Genomic DNA, 16349 nt, shown 5'->3' on the forward strand with positions numbered 1-16349 from the left:
TTATTGGTTGCTCCCATCAATGGCACTTTTGAGAGCAACTGACCAATGCTTTTTAAAATGAGTAATGTATTTTTATTGTTACATTTAAACAAATATATAAACAATTTTAAAAGGCTATTTATTTGTCAGTTTTAAACTGATATATTTAATTATATTTTTATTTTTAAAGAAGTGTTAATTTATTAATTCAATTTATTTTCAAGTGGCCTTCTTAGTCTTATATAAGAAAGTTTATTTTTATTTTTATTGTTTTATTTGAATGTTTACTTTGCATTTTGTTCACTGTTTTCAAGGACGAATGGATGGTCAAGCAATTTGATGAGCTTCTACAAAGTGACAGTTTCATTTTTTCACCATTGAATCGCCTTTATCATCAACAACAATTGATAATGGAATTTTTCTTTACTTTTAAAAGCTAATGTAAAAGTTTGGAACCAATGATTTGGAACCAATGACAAGTAAAGTTTTAGAAATAGGCAAAGAATGTAAGTTTCTTCCTTATTTTATACCCTTAGTTCCTTGGTCTGCTTGTCGACAATCTGTTGAACATTGAGGGCCTCTTCCTTCTGAGCAGCATTGGCGATGATCTGCTGTTCTGCTTGAGATGTCAACTCTGCACGAAGCTCCAAGAGAGCCTTACTGAGAGCCTGCGGATGAGGAACAGAGTTCTCATTTTAGTCATGTCCAAATATCACAGTGGAAAAACCTATCCAGAACAATTAAGGTGCAACATTTTGGTAAAATTTCATGAAAAAAAAAAAAAAGGCTGTCATGAGATATTCACAATAGTGCAGATTTCTATTGAAATTACTGAATTTTGCCTGTGAAAATGCGCCAAGCAATGCTAATTGTAACTGCACATTTACTCTAGTTGTCCACTGTGTGGTACCTTCAGCTGTTTCTCCTTCAGGGCCAACTGAGTCTTCAACCGCTCCATGAGGTTCTTCATGGTGTTGGATGGCGACCTGACATTAGCCTCTTTCTGGGCCTCCAGCTCCGTGCGGAGGTAATGCAGCTCTTTCTCCATCTGAATGAGCTGAGCTCTCAGCTCTTCTGCCTCCTGGGACAGACCCTTCGTTTGGGCAACATGTCTCTCCTCAAGTCTTGGAAATGAAAGCTCATTAAAAAGTGACACAAGGAATCAATATAATGATATTGGTCAGTATTGAAAACCGCGGGCTTGTTTTAATTTCGCACCTGGCTATTTCTGCAGCATGCTCCATGGCTTGTGCTGCAGTCACCTGTTTCTGTTGGTCCAGCTCTGTGGTGACGACCTTCAGCTTGTGGGTCAGTGAGGAGAGCGAATTGTCCTGCTCGGCCACCGTCTGCTCCATTTCTGCCAACCGCACTAAATGCTTACTGGTCGGTACAGTGATGGTGGGTTTCTTCATTAGCTCCTAGGGAAGAATAAAACTGAGTAGCCTTATAAAGATAACAGCTGTCATGATTTATGACATTATTATAAATATTATATGTACAATATATTTGTTCTTTCTTGACCCATTTCTCGCAGGCTATAAAAAGTTAAGCTTTATAATGAATACTCTAGGTACCAGAGCGGTCTGTTTGAAACGGTCCAGTGATGTGTCCATATAGACGTCCAGTTTCTGATGCAGGGCCCTGACCTCTTCCTCATGCCTTTTGGCAATTTCTTCCTGCTCCTGGGAAAAAAAAGAGGATATACAGTATGAGCTTTTATATGGTTTTATTGTGCAATTTGGATCACCAATTTATGAAGTCTGTTTTCAAAATCGGAAATTGAATGACCTGCCCAACCCAATTCCGAACAGCTAAATCCTTAGCCATCTTCAAGAATAGGCTGAAAACACATCTCTTCCATCTTTATTTGACCCTCTAACTCTAGCACTATCTATTCTAATTCTATTCTTTATAAAAATAAAAAACTTGCCCGTTTAGACTTGCACTATTAATTTACTAACTGCTTATTTTCTTAAAAAAAAAAAAAAAATAAAATAGCACTAGCTTCTCCAATCTTTTTGTATTCTATTTGTTTTCTTTTTATTTATTATACAATTAAAAAAAGCAAAAAAGGTCTCTAACACTAGCTTGCTCTATTCTTTTTCTATTCTGTTAATACTAAAAATAAAAACTTGCTACATGTTCTAACTGAGACTTGTTATAGCCCTTGTATATCATTGCTCGTGTTGATTTTGTTTGCTTCCATTGTCCTCATTTGGAAGTCGCTTTGTATAAACGTGTCTGCTAAATGACTAAATGTAAATAAGCACCTGACGGGCCTTTGCTAACAGGTTCTGGTACTTCTTGAGAACCTCTTCTTTCTGATCCAGACGCCCCTGTAGGTTATTAATGGTCTGGTGGGCGACCTTCAGGGTGGGCTGGCTGTCAGAGTCCTCTTGTTTGCTCAGGTCAGCTAGGAGTTTCTCTCTCTCAGCAGCTGCTGGTAGGCGAAGCCTCAGTTCATTGATCACTTTGTCTCTGGATAAGACGTTTTGTTCCGATGTCCACAAAGCAGCTTTTTTTTCCTTCAGCTTCTGCTCAGAGAGAAAGAAACTCCTTGTAAGATAATAATACAAACAAAGTTTACTCCAGTTACTTAATGGATAAATAATACCTCTTCCAGAATTTTGCAGGTGGCTTTGGTCTCAAGGATGGTACGAACATGCTCTTTGATTTTTCCTAGAGCGTAGTCTAACTGGTGCGCTAAAGGCTGATTTGGATCCGGTAGAGAGCCTGTGGCATCCTCAAACTAAAGCCAAACAGGATAAGTTAAATGTAATTTAAATTGTAGCTAAGTAAACTGCTTACCAGAGTACAGTAACAAACACTGTCAGTGTTAACGGAACCTTCTGAGCTGTGCTTAGGACTTCATTCTGCTGTTTCTCATAGGTGTCGAGTTGGCGCTCCAATTGCACCTCTCTCTGATCCCAGATCAGTTGGCACTCCTCAAGAAGCTAATACAATGATGACAAATAAGATTACAAAAAATGCATGAAGCATGCTCTGTATACTGTAAAAAAAATGTATGTTTAAATGCAATACTGACGTTATTCTGCTGCACCAGCTCCTCTTCCAGGCCACTGATGGAGCGTTCCTGCTCAGCCACAATGTTCCTAAGATATTTGATCTCTTCCCTCTGGGCACCAAGCGCTCTGCTCTGCCTCATTTCCAACAGACGAACTTCCTCTAGTTTCTTATGCCACTCACTCACCTGTAGGGGTTGATGTTAAGCTGTAAACACTGCAGCAGATTGTAAATGACTTTTTATGGGAACAATTTCCTATAGGGACTAACGTAATTCATGTGAATTATAAGTAAATATAATAAAATCCATTAATAATATAGGAAGAAATAAGGATTTTTTTAATCTTATAACTATATATATATATATATATATATATATCCTTTACATAACATATCTTATAAATATATAATGTATTATTATTAAAATGTATTATAAATAAATAAAAATGATAAATTTTTTCATAGGAATAAAATATGATTGCAAGAATCATATTACAACTCTATTTGTAATCAATCAACCTACTTTCTGAGCTCCTTTGGCATCTTTCAGTGTTGCGATGAGCACTTCCAACCCCTTCAGCTTTAGCTCCAGTTCTTGTGCTTTTCCTTCTGCTTTCCTCCTCTCCTCCTCTGCCTTCTGAGCTTCCTCCCTGGCCCGTGCCTTGTCCTCTTGCAGTTGGAGCATGGTGTTGGAAAACTTCTCCTGTTGGGCCAGCGGCAGGGCTCCTGAGAACTGTCTGCGGAGAGCCTGGATGGTGTGGCGGAGATGTCTGGCCCGCTGGTGACCCTCCTGCCTCGCATGCCACAGTGCCTGCTGCTGAGCATCCATCTGCTGTTCGACTCTGAGCTTCTGCGCTTCAAGTTTCTGCAGGCGTGTTTTGGTGGCTTCCAGTTGGCTGATGGCTGTGGTCTCGCTCAACTGGAGAGCGACAATGTGCTGGTGGAGTTTGGCGATAAGGGCCTTTTCATCGGATTGAGCCTGATGAGGAGATGTGCAATTACGGACGTGATCAAGAGGCGGCACAGTTGAAAAAAAAAACATTTAGGAAAAACCTACCTGGTAGTCCAACACCTGTCTCCTCAGGCTTTCAACCTCCTTCTCTCTGGACTGCTGTCTGGCCTCCAGAGCAGACACTTGCATTTTAGCGATATCCGACACTTCCCGCAATCTGCAAACGTTTCAAAACTCTTAAAAGACTTGTTTGTGTACCTTTTCTTGTGCTATGTTATCATAGCAAACATATGCATGGGCGGAGTCATCAGACTTACTTGGACACTTCAATCCGCAGGTCTGCATCTGCTTTCTCCAGTTCGGTGATTCGCTTGCGATCGGCATCGTTGACGTCTTTGCTAACACTGTCCGCCAGCTCATCCCTGAGGTCCCGCTCTGTCCGCTGGGCCTCCAGGTATAATTTTGTGAGCTGTACAGGCATACAGAAATATATACAAAATAGTAGCTTATTAAATGTTCAACATAATGCGTTTAAAAAAAAAAAAAAGCTTTTTTTAATGTTAAACTCACGGTTTTATAAAAATAAAAGCTTTTTAAATGTTCAACAATAAAGAGTTAAAGTGTTTGAAAGTGTTTAAAATTGTGTTATATAAAAGCAAACTAAATCATATTATTATAGTTCATAATAATAAAATAAAACAAATAAATATAGTATATTAAATGTTGATATGTTTTATAAAAAAAAAAAAGAATGTTTTATAGAATTAAAATTAAAGGTTATTAAAATGTTTAACATAATAAAAAATAAAAATAAAATGTGGTGTTCAGGCTAAGGTATGGTTGCTATATTCTGGATGCTATGTTATAAGAGATAGATCAGACCCACCTCAGCAAACTTGGTCTCTAGCTCAAAGTTGCGCTCTTCCACCTGTTTAAGGGAGTTCCTCAGGTGCTCGTACATCTTCTGAGCATGTTCGGCCCTTTGCCTTTCATTTAACTCCTTCATCTCCAGTGTTGTGATGCGTCTGGACACAGACACAATCTCGCTGTTGGCCAGGGCTTTGGCTGCCTTCTCCATGCTGTTCTCACCACCTGTGAACACCAGAAATCAATTACATCATTTGCAATGCTTCAACATTGCTTTTGTTTTATGTATCTATTAGCAGTTATGTTTACCAGTCGTGCTGATGTTTTCCCAAGCCTGCTCCAAAGTGTGAAGTTTCTCCTTGCTGATCTCAAGCTCTTTATTGATAGAGTTAATGCGCTCAAGTAAAGACACATTCTCCTTCTGAAAGGAAAGGAGAGCACTGTTAGAAAAACAAAGATTGCTTAGGTCCATTGCTTAATGTAACTTGCGAGCGATGTACCTCCAAGTGCTCTAGTGTGGTTGTCTTCTGAACAAGGTGATTGTCTTTCTGTAGGAGGTTTCTGTACTTGACGGTGAGCTCAGTGTATTGTTTGTTGGCTCTCTCAAGCTCTGATGCAGGAACACTATAGTCAAGGGATTTCTGCAATGTGGCCATTTTAAATGCTGCCATTTCCTAAGGGTGAAGCAAAGTTACAGAAGTCAGCAAAGGTCAGTCACAGCCATTGGCAATGATGACCACATCCCTCATAGTGAAAGACCAATATATATTGGCCAGGCTAATTATTCTGTCAAAACAAAGCCTTGGAAATTCCATCATTCATCATTTCCTTTTCCATCTTTTTGATTGCTACATTGACCTACCTTGAACCTCTGCAGGTAGCCGATTCTTTCAGTTACAGCAGCCTCCATTTGAGTGAAATCATCCTTCAGTTTGCCATTCTCCTTCCTCAAGTGTTGCTCGAGCTCAAGCAGAGTTGTATAACGTCGTGTCAGACATCTCTCATTCACCCGGAGAACCGTCATTTTTCGGGCCGTCTCGGCCAGCTCCCGTCTGATCTCATTCGGGCCCTTTTCAAGAGCCTCAAGCCAGTGCTGGGAATGAGTCAAACAGATAATGGGAAGAACTAGATGCATAAGTAACAATGTTTTATTTGATTTTATATTACATGAAGACATGAGACATCTAATAACCATTAGCTGAATTGATTTGTTTCCACCACAATGTTCAATTCTTTATTCTTTATGAGACAAATTCCAAAGCTTCAAAGCTTCAAATGAGTGACAACAGTTTGTTAGCAAATTGCTATAGTTATACAGGTTTGAGTAACAGGTGATTAAATGAAGATATAATTTTAATTTTGGGTGTAAATGATCAAGACTTACATTGTACTCTTTGATTTTAACTGTGTCCACCTCCCTTTGCTCCTCGAGTTTGGATTTCAGTTCAGCAAAAGAGTCGCTCTCTTTCTGCCAAGACTCCCTCTCGCTAAATCGGAGCACATGAGCTGATTTAAAATCATGCTTTATTGATCTCTGAACATATGTATAATCAAACAAATTATATAATATAAACAATCTTTTTGGGGGACCAGCATACTTTTATGTATATGATATTTTAGCATTTAAACTCTCTTATTGGCTCGGCATACCTTTGATACTCCTTGTATAGTAGTCCTTGTTGATGGCGGATCACTGCATATTTCCTTTTAAAGTCTTCCAGAGCCAAACTGAGCTGCTCAATGGAATCTTCTTTGTTTTTGATCTCCTGAACGTCCATAGTTGGGAGTCTTAATATTATGTACGTTACATCTGGTTTCTTTATGATGCGATACAGTAACCGGACTGACACACACAAACACACACACCTGTAGGAGTTGTACCATGTACTCGTTGAGAGTGCTGATGACCTCAGCATTAGTTGGTGTCATCTCTTCAGGCAGAGCTAATGACTTGTAAGGGATAGAAGTGCCAGTTGATTTGCTCACTGCTTCAAGCTCACTTTCCAAGCGAGCAATCTACAAAAACAAAGACACATGAAAGACTGAGAAGGGTGACGGTGAATTCAAAACCTATTTTTTAAATCCAGTAAACGTTTGAGTTGGTATTGTGAGTAAATACCTTCTCATTAGCTTTTGTTAACTGATTGAGAGTGCTTGCTGCCTCCTCTCTAGCTGCCTTCATCTCTTGCCGTAACTCCTCGTTGCGGCCAGTCAGCTGATCTACCTGTGTTCTGAGGTGGAGGCTTGGATCAAACTTTCCCTCCGAGTACTTCATCTCCAGAGCCTTAAGATAAACAAAATGATCGCTCGCAAATTTTGTGACAGGATATTTAGGAATCATAATATCATTCTGCTGTAAGTTTAGGGACCACAAACTTCATATTCAAGTATGCAAGACTGAATAAAAGTTGATCAATTGAGTGCAAAATTTAAGTTACATTATCACAAATTTATCAAGATGATTAATCACTATTCCTGCACAAAATCTGTGCTTGCAGAACACTAATGAAAGCTCTGCAGACTTCCACAGAATTTGAATGCCTACCATTACTTGATCGATGATCATCGATTTTTCTCAGTTTAAATGCATTTTGTAAAGGTTTTTATGAAATGTTTTTATTTTAATATAAAATTTCAAAGTTAAACTAATATGATAATTGTTGTACTCTCAGATCAGTTAAACACATTTCACCACAGCAAGGCCATTAAATGTATAATTTTATGACATTAAGGCTTGGATTCACAGACAGGGTTTAAATTAAACCATAGTTCAATTCGTCCTTTTAAGTAGTTTTTATAAACATGCCCTTTTTAGGGCATGTTTATAAAATTATGAATTAAGTATTGTTTTATTACCAATTAAATGTAACGTTTTAACATTTGACATTCATTTGAATTGCATTGCATTTATTATTAATTTATAAATAATTAAAAGTTATAGAATAATATGATTTATAGTTTTTTTATATATATATATATTTTTCCCCAATAAATATTGCATTACTATTTAAATGTAAAACAAATTTATTTAGTTATTATTTATGCATTTTACTATATATTTATAAATTAAAAGTATAATTATTATATTTAATAACGAACTAAATAATACAAAATATTTATTTTACATTATTGTATTTTTCTTTAAAATGTATACCTTTATATTTCAATGTATAACTTAATGCATAATTATAGTTGTTATTGTTTATTTATAAATTATTTCAAATATTTATTATTTTTTCACAGTTTTTTCCCCCTTAATTATAATATTTAATTATAATCATAAAATGTTTTATTGTAATTATACATAATGTATTATGTATAATTATGTAATTATTTATAATAGATAATAATAAAATATTTTTTATTATTATGGTAATTTTTCTTATATAATAAGCAGTGGTAAGTGTACATTGACAAGTCTCTCCAGGCTGGGAATGCTGACACCAGTGGATGTGGTGGTTTTCTTCTGAGCGTCCTGGATGGCCTGCAGGATCTCCTTCATGCCCTGCTCCAGCTGTTTATTCTCATTTAACATTTCATTCACTGCAGGAGAGAGAGAGTAACATTATAGTCACAGAAACCACATGACATTGCAAGTGTGCAAAGGTCAAGCGGTGATGCTGCTCACATCTGGCTTTGAACTGGGCCGATTCTGTTCTCTTGAGCTCAAGTTCTTTCTCTTTGTTGCTCAGCTCTTTCTGCAGACGCTCATTCTGAGATTTAAAAAAAAAAGGTTGTTAGCTTAGCTTTAAAGCTTTTTTATGATGTTCAAAACAAATTCTTTTCTCATAAAAACCTTACTTTGTGTTTCATCTCTTCATTGGTGGATCCAGAGACAAGCCTCTCTCTAAAAGATCTGCTTGGCTTTTCTTCAACACTGTCATCAAGCAGGGAACTACTAACTACTGATATGCCTTAAAAAGAAAATGTGCCGTCAGGTTTCATTATATAATGAAGCAACCAAATGATCTGTTTATGTGAATAGAACATGAGTGTGTAACTGATATGCACCGTCCTGGAGATAAGATCTCACCTTTGTTCTTCACCATCGCACGAATGCGTTGTTTCAACTCGAGCCTTTCCTCCTCCAGACGCTCAATCTACGAAGAGTCACGTTAGGGGTCACAGACAAAATTAAAGCGGGCTAACAGACCAAAGTCAGGCCATAAAGACAACATTAATCGGGTTTACCTCTTTCAGCAGGACCTGGTTCTCTGCTTTGTACTGTCTCTGCTTCAAAACCTTTGATCTGCGGAATTCACTCAAATCCAGTTCTTCCTTTGGATTCAATCCTGGTGCGGGAAAATGATCCCAATGAGGGTCGTAGCAGATTTTTATCTTAGCAAAATCAGCAAGGGATATGAAAACAATCTAATATGTCTAGATGTAGGGATATGGGATTTATATGGGATTCCTGAAAGAATAAAAGCAGATTGAGGAAACTTACCAAGGCGTTCTCGTAGGTCTTCATTCTCATCTAGCAGGTTGTTGATTTTGATCTCCAGCTGGTTTATCTCTTTTATCACGGATTCGATTTCCCGGTCTCTCACTCGGATTTGATTTTTACATTCTTTGATCTCAGTGATGGCAGCTTCCAAACCATCTGTCCCCTGAAAGATAGTGGTGTGTTTCAAGCCAAACTTCTATTTAGGTTTGTAAGCTTCTATATAGGTTAAAGTGACTCACTTGTTGTTTTCTGAATGTTTATAATCTGAATTATTTGTGATCAAGTCTTGCTACTTTCCAACAGAAATTGTAGAAGTTGCATCAAAACTTTTCTATTTGAGAAGTTGCCCCAAAGCATTATTGCTAGAATCTAGTTTTGATGAGAATTTTAAAATTAAATAAATAAATCAAGTGCAACATGATATAATTTATTTTATTAGAAAAGATTAATTATTTGAACAGAAATACGAATATCTTTAATGAATGGTCACAACGACAGATGCACATATATATATATATATATATATATATATATATATATAAAACCCTAAATATATTTTAAATGTATAAATATTAAATATTTATATTAATATTTATTTAAATAAAATATTAAATGCATTCATTATTATTTATTAAATTATTTAAATTATTCACATTTTCATTAAATAAGATCACAAATACAGGCCTAAAAATAAACAGTCACAGAGATAGATGCAATAGATTCTAAAATAAATATTGCGCTTATATGGAATGCTCTTATTGTGGGCAACTTCTGCTTTTGGATTCAAGAAAAAGATCTTGTAAAGATGTTTTGTGGCCGTACCAAGTTGAAGACACCACTTAGAATATAAGAGTAATTAATTGTCCTAAGCACAAAAACATTTATAGCGACCCAAAAATGATTTAGGCTTTGTAACAGGAGTGAATTTTAGACTGCTGAAAGTCTATAGGGATAAACTCACAGACTCATAGAGACGGATTCGACTGAGGGTGTCATTAAGCTCTTTGTCTTTGTCCCTGGCATCATGTTCAGCCAATTGGGCGGCACGCTCAGCCTCCAGAGCTCTTCTTTCAGCCGCCTGCAGCTTAGTGCTCAAGTCTTCCAGCCTACGCTGCTGCACGCTGACGTGACCTTTATCTTTCTTTAGTGGTTTCTTCAGGTCCTCAATGAGCACAGCATTCTTTTCCATTTCTGTTGTGTACTGCTCGACCTGCTCTGACAGCATCTTGATCTGGTTGTCCCTCTCTTGCACGGCCTTTTGAAGTCAAACACAAAATCTATGACTTCCTTAAACCCCCGTTGGGATAAAATAAGACAAATGACCAATATGATGGAAACAGATGAATAATGACAGATGTAAAACTGAGGAAGAATGACACACAAAGCAAAGAAAATGAGAACCAGAGATACTCACGCCACACAGTTCATATATGACCTGACTCGGCCGAGTGGTAAACAAGAGAGAATGGAAAAAGGAAACGTTTGGAAGACAATAAAGCATTTGAAAGGAAGCAGTAATGAATAAAAGCACAGATAGAGAAAGACAGGATAAAGCACACAAACTAAACCAGATGCATTAGAGTCAATCTGAGGTCTGTTCTACACATCTTGTGTCTGTGGCGAGTTTCAGCTGCCATATTAACCAGTTACAGCATTCATGCAGTATTTCCAGAAGCATCACAGTGGCAATAAAGAGTTCTGCCACTAAAGGTTTTTGTCATGCATCATACATTAAACTTTTGCAACACCATCTTTTGCAATACAGGCTTTTATGAAGCAACAAAAATAAAAGCGGGACATACTGTTTTAAAACAATACATCTGGTGGGCTGCGTTCCACATGCAGTGATAGTCACATAAACACTTTCTATTCAGCAAATCTGGCTAAATCTTTGTAATTTGAGCAGGTTGAGGTTTGGGTTCCATTCCATATAAATCCATTCGCATTTGTGTGTAAATATGGATGCTTCCTCATGTAAATTCAATTTCACAATAATCAAGTTTGTTAAAATGATCAATAGCCAAATTCTAATACTGATCCGATAGATTCTATTAAAGGAGTGCTACTAAAGGAACTATTTAATATAACAAACCAGACATCTCTTTATTGCCAGTATCTCTATATACATAGAGCTGCAAACGCAGAATGTGTAAAACAGGCCCGAGACATACCTTACATCCTAATTAGTAGGATCAAAAATGAACTAAAGTTGAAGTTATATGCTTGGTTAATAATTAAAACAATTCTATGAAAGAAAGTATTAAAATACCATCACCTCTACATACATGATTAATGACTTTAACTTAAATTCAAAAATGATAATTTACCATAACACAAATTAATATATACACAGTCTTTAATTTATATTTTAAAATGTAACTTGTTTCTGTGCTTCAAAGCTGAATTTTCAGCATCATTACTCCAGTTTTCGATGGCACGTGATCCTTTAGAAATCATTCTAATATGCTGATTGAAAAGTTATATTAATTTTTCAGGACTGTTGGATGAATATATATTTAAATGACTTATATATATATAAAGAGAGAGAGAGACCCCTTTTGATACATTTCATAGTTTGTTTCAGAAAATTGATTCAGGATACAGCTGCGTGAATCTTCATTTGACTGACCTGCTGCAGTGCAATAATGTTGCTTTTGTCAGAGTCCATCTGAGCAGCTCGAAGTTTCTCCCTCAAGTCTCTGATCGTCTGCTGATACTCCAAAATTTCCATATCTTTCCCTGATAAAACACTCTGAAACAGAAACAAATACATGACAGTGTACAGCATGTAGAACTTCCTCAACTACCAAAAAAATTAATTTGCCATTTCCCTCATTTCACACTGTGACAATGTTGCTCTATGGGTAGCTGCTATGATGCATAATACTATTTTCTGCAGGTTAGACATTTGGAGCTGATTTTTCACTGCTTAGAGGCTTGACATCAAACCAGGCAGTAATGTAGAAACTCTAATTACTAGTTGTTTAGCTTTTTGGGCCTTTTCCATCATGTCTGTTCAAACAGAGCAGTTACAATGAAAATAGTTATAGGCTTTGTGCTTGGAATGTTCTCAACGACTTCAGGTGATTTGTGTCAACTTGTTCAGTGTTGTAACAGCATCATGATGTTAAATATGATACTTGTTATTAGTTAATGTGATATTCCTCTACGGCGGCAATTTGTATTCCATGTATTATGTGTCATAAATGTTAAAAACAGAATTTAGCAATATATTATGTTTTAGTAATATATATATATATATATATATATATATATATATATATATATATTTATACACACACACACATATATATATATATTTTTTAATGAAAAGCAATATTTTATTTTTATCTACAACACAATCTAGTACAATGTTAAAAAAAACAAAAAAGTGTTTTTCTTGGATTGCTTACTCGGATGACAAAATTAATGGTTGTCAGAGTCTGGCACTAAAGCAAATATTCAGCCTTTTCTTCAGAACTTCAGAAAACTGACTCCTCAAAGAGCATTTTCAGACAGGTAAAACCACATACAAACAAAAGAAAAACAACAACAGCCAGTTCAGAAGTAATGAGAAATGGGAAACGGTCATGAAACCTCACCTCATTTAAATATAAACTGGTTTTATTTGTCAAAGCTGACATTAGCGAAGTTGGGCTCACCTTCCACTCCTCCACTTTGGCATTTACAGCAGCCATCACTGGGTCGTCCTCTTCAACTCGAGCCTGGATTTGTTCATTTAGCTCTCTGACCTTTAAAAAGACAACCATTAATTATAATAATTTATTTAATCATTTTTATTATTTCAATGATAAAAGAGGCTTCTCCCATTACATGCAAATGTATTTATGAAAAACCCAATTGTAACTATTTATTTCTGCCAAAAGTAGCTGGGAGAACCAGTTCATGCGTCACAAACATTATATCAGTCAATCAGCATTCAGGACTGAAATGATGTATTTTATACAGTTGATTTGCTTAAAGCACCTGAAGATTGGCATGATCTCTTTCTTTTCTCAGCTGATCCATGATGGCATCCGTCTGCTGGACTGCGATCTTCATCTTATTGTATTCATCTGTCATGTTCTCCATCTCCTTCACAGACTCCTCCAAATTCTTCTGCAGGTGCTCGTTCTCGCTCTTCAGGTTGGCAGCCATGTCCTCGGCATGCTGGGAATAGGGAGGATTTGATGAAGAGGACACAAAACAGGAGATTGCATTTGAAACATGCTTTAAACCTTTTAACCTGCAAACATTTAGTCACTTTAACATATGGATATTGACATAGACTGAAATCAATAAAATATTCTAACTGCAATTAAAAAAAGAAAAGAAAAAAGAACCACTGACATAAGCAAATGCAAGATGCAACTCAAAAAGTGATCTATTTTCTATAAATTTCCGAATCATAGGTCACACATTCATGCTAAAGGTAAATAACTAGAGGAATAACAAAGTGCAGTAAATCATATATGTGACGCTGGACCACAAAACTTCTTAAATGTAGTCTTAAGTGTAAATTTTTCGAAATTCAATCACCTGAAAGCTGAATAAATAGGCTTTTCATTGATGTACGGTTTATTAGGATCGGACTTTATTTGGCAAAGACACAACTATTTGAAATACTGGAATCTGAGGGTGCAAACAAAATAAAAATACTGAGAAAATTGCCTTTGAAGTTGTCCAAATGAATTCTTAGCAATGCATATTACTAATCACAAAGTTTTGATATATTTACGATGGGAAATTTACTAAATATCTTCATGGAACATCATCTTTACTCAATATCCAAATGATTTTTGGCTGAAAAGAAAAATCAATCATTTTGGCAATATTGCTAAAAATATACCCCAGTGACTTAAGACCGGTTTTGTGGTCCAGGGTCCCATATAAACAAAAATAAATTATTTATTAAAAATAAAAATAAATCTTGAACACATACAAGTGGGCTCATAAAAAACGTAAGTGCTACTAAAATGTACATATAAATGAAGTGTGTATTTTGATTTTATTTTGGCCCAGTATTGAATCATTATAGGTATATGGTATTATATGGCAGGCTGAAGGTGATTTGGGGATTACCTGCAGGTCTTCCATGCACTGGTAGAGCTGTTGGTTGGCTTTGGTAAGTCTCCTCTGAATCTCATTGCTCTCCTCTTTGGTCTGAAGAGGCTCTCTCTGCTCTACTTCCTTTCTGTAGAACTCCACATCCTGTTGCAGCTGTTCGTTCTGCAGTAACAAACAAATCCATTACCTCAACCTTATCAACCTGCTGTCAAACATGATTTATTCCTGGATATCATGGTGTATCATTCATCATTCCAGGGTGTCATATTATTTAAAGCCCAGTACTTTTGAAGTCTTCATTCCAGACACTTGACTCACATCGCAGGAGTGTTGAATATTATTATTTTTTTTATAATTGCACAATGGTGAAGCCATTACTCAGGGCTTAGCAATAAAGTTGGCCGGTTTCAGAGATTTTCGGGGCTGGTTCTAAAAACAGACGTTTGCTCTGTTGATCACATACACTGATTTTATGAGTTGTTGAGAGTTAAGATGATTTATATACGTGTTAAGATTATCTAGCTGGCCAATGTATAAGGTTTTATCAAAATTGTGAGAATGATTTGTGGAAGTCTCGTATTAGTAAAAATAGATTGAAAATGATTAACAACACCTTCAACAACTTGCTCAGAAGCCATATACAGTACGGTTTTTATATACAGACTGGTGGTGCAGTTCCAACTGACATAAACATGTTTCTAATAACTAGACTGGCTTCTCTAATTCTGCCTAATCTGGGGTCTTACCTTCTTTGCAAGCTGCTTTATCTTGAGGGGACATTGACAAGAAACGACAGCAAAGAAGAAAAGGATAAAAATAGAAAACAATAACAGGCATGCATAAAAAAGAAATGATCAGTTGTGGAATAAAGCTGAGAAGAAGAGCAAATAAAGGTGATATAAGAGAGAGAATGGAATGGATCATTTAAAGTAACAGAAAGAGAATGATTTAAGTTAGTAGCCAATATAAAAGCTTTATGCAGCAGAAATGACTGGACAGACCTCTCTTTTTAGTTTCCTGTTCTTTTCTTCTGCCTCTTCAGCACGGAGAGCCAGCTGGGAGATGCAAAACATACAACCAATACATTAGGTTGTTCTCAGTCCCACACCATCCCTATTATTCCATATTTATCCAATAATTAAAATACATAACTTTGACACCTTTAGTTTAATAAATCATTGATAATCAATTGCATTAATTACCATGACACATGATATTTATCAGTGTCCCACATTCTGCATGTTTTACTTTATTATTAAAATGTTTCTTAAAATCATCACTTGGACCCTTTCTACAGCATATCAGGAAGAAAAGTGAATAATCTCATTCTATGTTCTATTTGTTTACACAAATTTAAATGTGCATCAAGTCAAACACTCAACCGTTACCAGAGTTACTGTAAAAAATGTACTATTATTTAATTTATTTAACAGCTCCTAATGTTTGATATGTTTTGACAACATTTAGACAACGTTTAAGGTATATTAATAATTGCATTGCATTTGATCAACTTGTCTGTATTTAATTTGGATGTTTATGTAATGTTTATTGCTGGAAATGAACAAAATTACATAAATTCTGGTTTTGAAATGTATTTATTAATGTCTCAAATTCTGGTAAAAGGGTTGCCGAAATAAGCAATCTATATAATATTAATAAAAAATGACAATAGCTCATTTAATATTTGAGTTTGACTGTGAATTTCTGATGGTTAAGCTGTTTCATTCACTAACCACTTGCTGATAAAAAAAGACTTCAGGGTCTTCTAATCGTTGAAAGTGCCTACCTCTTCATTGGCTTTCCTCTCTTTGCCCATTTCCTTCTCCAGCTGGGTCACCTCTCTCTCTTTGCGCTCCAGGTGACTCTCCAGTTGGTGAATCTCATCCCGGAGGAAACGTGTGTCTCCCCCTCCCATCACGCGCTGGGCCATCTGGACAGAAAGCAATGCGGGTGTGAATAAAGCTCAGGACCCAAGACCCCAAACTCTCCATCTGTATATATCTCTTGACACGG

General features: G+C 36.2%; 1 protein-coding gene across 2 annotated transcripts in view; it reads right to left on the reverse strand.

Annotated features, from left to right (window-relative positions):
* cep290 (centrosomal protein 290) overlaps positions 1–16349 on the reverse strand; it is a 68591-nt gene that overhangs the window by 6529 nt on the left and 45713 nt on the right. Inside the window, exons 6-38 of one of the 2 annotated variants that reach the window (XM_059545847.1) lie at positions 16123–16266; positions 15338–15391; positions 15083–15103; positions 14352–14498; positions 13257–13439; positions 12932–13021; positions 11899–12021; positions 10231–10524; positions 9270–9432; positions 9014–9114; positions 8856–8922; positions 8624–8736; positions 8451–8535; positions 8232–8365; positions 6942–7106; positions 6689–6838; positions 6473–6588; positions 6207–6309; positions 5685–5915; positions 5323–5496; positions 5132–5243; positions 4842–5047; positions 4273–4424; positions 4061–4172; positions 3527–3982; positions 3026–3190; positions 2826–2933; positions 2594–2728; positions 2250–2513; positions 1554–1661; positions 1198–1397; positions 890–1103; positions 510–647 (exon numbers count right to left, since the gene is read on the reverse strand). In XM_059545847.1, the coding sequence (XP_059401830.1) occupies positions 510–647; positions 890–1103; positions 1198–1397; positions 1554–1661; positions 2250–2513; positions 2594–2728; positions 2826–2933; positions 3026–3190; positions 3527–3982; positions 4061–4172; positions 4273–4424; positions 4842–5047; positions 5132–5243; positions 5323–5496; positions 5685–5915; positions 6207–6309; positions 6473–6588; positions 6689–6838; positions 6942–7106; positions 8232–8365; positions 8451–8535; positions 8624–8736; positions 8856–8922; positions 9014–9114; positions 9270–9432; positions 10231–10524; positions 11899–12021; positions 12932–13021; positions 13257–13439; positions 14352–14498; positions 15083–15103; positions 15338–15391; positions 16123–16266 (5028 nt within the window). The remainder of the gene's footprint in view (positions 1–509; positions 648–889; positions 1104–1197; positions 1398–1553; positions 1662–2249; positions 2514–2593; positions 2729–2825; positions 2934–3025; positions 3191–3526; positions 3983–4060; positions 4173–4272; positions 4425–4841; positions 5048–5131; positions 5244–5322; positions 5497–5684; positions 5916–6206; positions 6310–6472; positions 6589–6688; positions 6839–6941; positions 7107–8231; positions 8366–8450; positions 8536–8623; positions 8737–8855; positions 8923–9013; positions 9115–9269; positions 9433–10230; positions 10525–11898; positions 12022–12931; positions 13022–13256; positions 13440–14351; positions 14499–15082; positions 15104–15337; positions 15392–16122; positions 16267–16349) is intronic. The other variant, XM_059545848.1, reaches the window with a different exon arrangement.

This window comes from Carassius carassius, chromosome 50 (genome assembly GCF_963082965.1).
Source record: "Carassius carassius chromosome 50, fCarCar2.1, whole genome shotgun sequence".
Lineage (NCBI taxonomy): Eukaryota > Metazoa > Chordata > Actinopteri > Cypriniformes > Cyprinidae > Carassius > Carassius carassius.